The sequence below is a fragment of the Penaeus vannamei genome, chromosome 10 (assembly GCF_042767895.1).
Source record: "Penaeus vannamei isolate JL-2024 chromosome 10, ASM4276789v1, whole genome shotgun sequence".
NCBI classification, from domain to species: Eukaryota; Metazoa; Arthropoda; class Malacostraca; order Decapoda; family Penaeidae; genus Penaeus; species Penaeus vannamei.
In genome coordinates, this window is record NC_091558.1 from 43529547 (window position 1) to 43532046 (window position 2500).

Here is a 2500-nt window from a genome sequence, read left to right on the forward strand (position 1 = left end):
AAATGGGATTTCATTTAGGATTTAGAAATTGAAAGCTGTCGGTGTGATTATTATTTTTATATAAGTTTGAATAGATGGAAGTCAAGATCCGCTCTATGCAGTGTTTGTACTGATTCTGTAATTTATATGCTCACTGTATTTTTTGTCTTTGGTTATATAGGTATTTGTTTGTTTATTATTTTCTTTTCTTGGCTTTTTCATTTATTTTGTTTCTTTCTTTATTTATTTTATTTTATTTATTTTCTTTGTTTATTCATATATTAATTTATTCATTTATTCATGTATATATATATATATATATATATATATATATATATATATATATATATATATATATATTCAGGCTATATTTTTGCTTATTTATTTATTTATCTATTTGTTTTTTGTTTATTTAGTTTTGTTTTATTTTTATTTGCACCATGTTTAAGAGCTTATGGGCGCGCTTCCCTCTTCACGCCGAGAGTTGTCACGTGTCAGATGTTGTCATTTTTCAGGATTTATTTTTACTGTGATGTTTGTTTTTATGTCTTCTTTTGTGATTTTCTGGTGTGTTTTGTTTTTGTCATTTTGTGATATTGATTTTTTAAAAATAATTTTCTATTTTCCAGTGTTTTTTTTTCGTTTTGTAATTTTCTGATGTTGTATTGTGTTCATCGTGTTCTTCTTTGCTATTGTTTGTGTGTTTGTTTGTTTTCGGTTTTCATTTTGTCATTTTCCGATATTGTAATGTATTTTTTTTATTTCTTCCGCAGGTGAGTGTGGACGTAGAGGCTTGCAGTGGCGCCGAGGTAAAATAGATAGATGGATAAATGTCAGAGGAAGGAAAGTGGATATGGATGTGGTGATAGATGGGTTGGGGAGAGGGGTCGCTTTTTTTTTTTCTTTGTCAGTTTTTGTAGGTTTTCGTTTCTTTCTGTATTTTTTTTCTTTTTTTTTTTAGTCGTTTTCGTCCGCATTCTTATTTTCTCCTTTCTCTCCCCTTCCCTGCCTTTCCTTTCCCTTGCTTCCGTTCCTTTTTCTCTTCTCTTCCTTTCTTCTCGTCTCTCTTCTCTTCTCTCCTCGTCTCTCTTCTCTCCTCTCCTCTCCTCTCCTCTCTTCCCATCCCTTCCCTTCCCTTCCCTTCGCTTCTCTTCCCTTCTCTTCTCTTCTCTCCTCGTTTCTCTTCCCTTCCCTTCTTTTACCTTTTCTTCCCCTCCCCTCCCCTCCCTCCTCCTCCTCTCCCCCCTCCTCCTCCTCCTCCTCCCCCCTCCTCCTCCTTCCTCCCTCCTCCTTCCTCCCTCCTCCTTCCTCCTCCCCCCCTCCCCTCCCTCCTCCTCCTCCCCCTCCTCCTCCTCCTCCTCCCCCTCCTCCTCCCCCTCCTCCTCCTCCTCCTCCTCCTCCTCCTCCTCCTCATCTCCTCCTCCTCCTCATCTCCCCCTCTTCCTCCCTCTCCCTCCCCCTCCCCCTCCCCCTCCCCCATCTCCGTCCTATTTCTTTCGGGGGAAATGTGTTGTATTTCGACAGGAATGTTTCGCGTAAAGAATGCAATGTTGTTCCTTGAATGTCTTATATCGGGCAGGTATCTGGCGTTAAAAAAGATATTATTTCTCTTTGATGTGGCTGCGTTTGGTGGAACCTGCGTCGTATCGCTTCTTGCTCTCTGCCGTGTGTGTGTGTGTTATGTTTTTTTTATGTTTATTGTTTGTGTGTATGGATGGATGGATGGATGGATGGATGGATGGATGGATGGATGAATGTGTGAGTGTTCTTTTGTATGTGTCTCCGCATGCGCACGTTTGTGATTGTATATTCTTGTTTTTGCCCCCCTCCCCCATCATGCTACAACCCCCCCCCCCATCCTCCAGACGCCCCGCCGCCGCGGCACTGCCCTCGGGCGCGTCCCTGAGCGTCCCAGGGCGTCGCCTGGGCGTCCGCGTCGCAACACCGACGGTAGCAACACTGCAGAAGGCGGCCAAAGTAACAATAGTCATCAAAACAAAGGGAGCGAATCCCGTGCCAGCTGTTGCGCAACGGGCCGTTTGGCACCGCTGGCCGCATGCCCTTCCGCCTCGGGCCTCCGTGCCCTACGCCCTTTCGCCGGGCCATACGCGTGCGCTTGCGAGCACGCACGCACTCTCGCGCTGACGCACTCGCTTGATTCCATACAGACAGACACTCATGAGTAGGTTAGCCTCCCCCAACCCATGCGCCCCCAGACCCCACACGCTACCACAGCCCTGCCCTCATTTCGCCACCCCACTACCCCGCCCCCACAGCCCCAGCCCTACTGCCCTCTCACAGCCCTGTTCCTACAGCCCCGCACCCACAGCCTTGCCTTCGCAGCCCCCCAGTGCTCCCCCTACTGTCCTGTCTCCTGCACCCTCCTCCCAGTCCCCCCCCCCCCCACACACACACAGTACAGCCCTTCCCCCAGGGTTCGGTTCCACAGTCCCTCCTCCACAGCTGCACCCTCACTGCCCTTCCCCCCACAGCCTCGCCCCCACAGCAGTGGACAGCTGGC

General features: G+C 47.2%; 1 protein-coding gene across 1 annotated transcript in view; it reads left to right on the forward strand.

Annotated features, from left to right (window-relative positions):
• The window catches only part of LOC138862941 (uncharacterized), a 9144-nt gene that overhangs the window by 1837 nt on the left and 4807 nt on the right, over nt 1-2500 (forward strand). Inside the window, exons 3-7 of the mRNA XM_070126147.1 lie at nt 753-788; nt 1333-1383; nt 1845-1956; nt 2196-2343; nt 2443-2500. The exon at nt 2443-2500 is cut by the window's right edge and continues 74 nt beyond it. Of these exons, the coding sequence (XP_069982248.1) occupies nt 753-788; nt 1333-1383; nt 1845-1956; nt 2196-2343; nt 2443-2500 (405 nt within the window). The remainder of the gene's footprint in view (nt 1-752; nt 789-1332; nt 1384-1844; nt 1957-2195; nt 2344-2442) is intronic.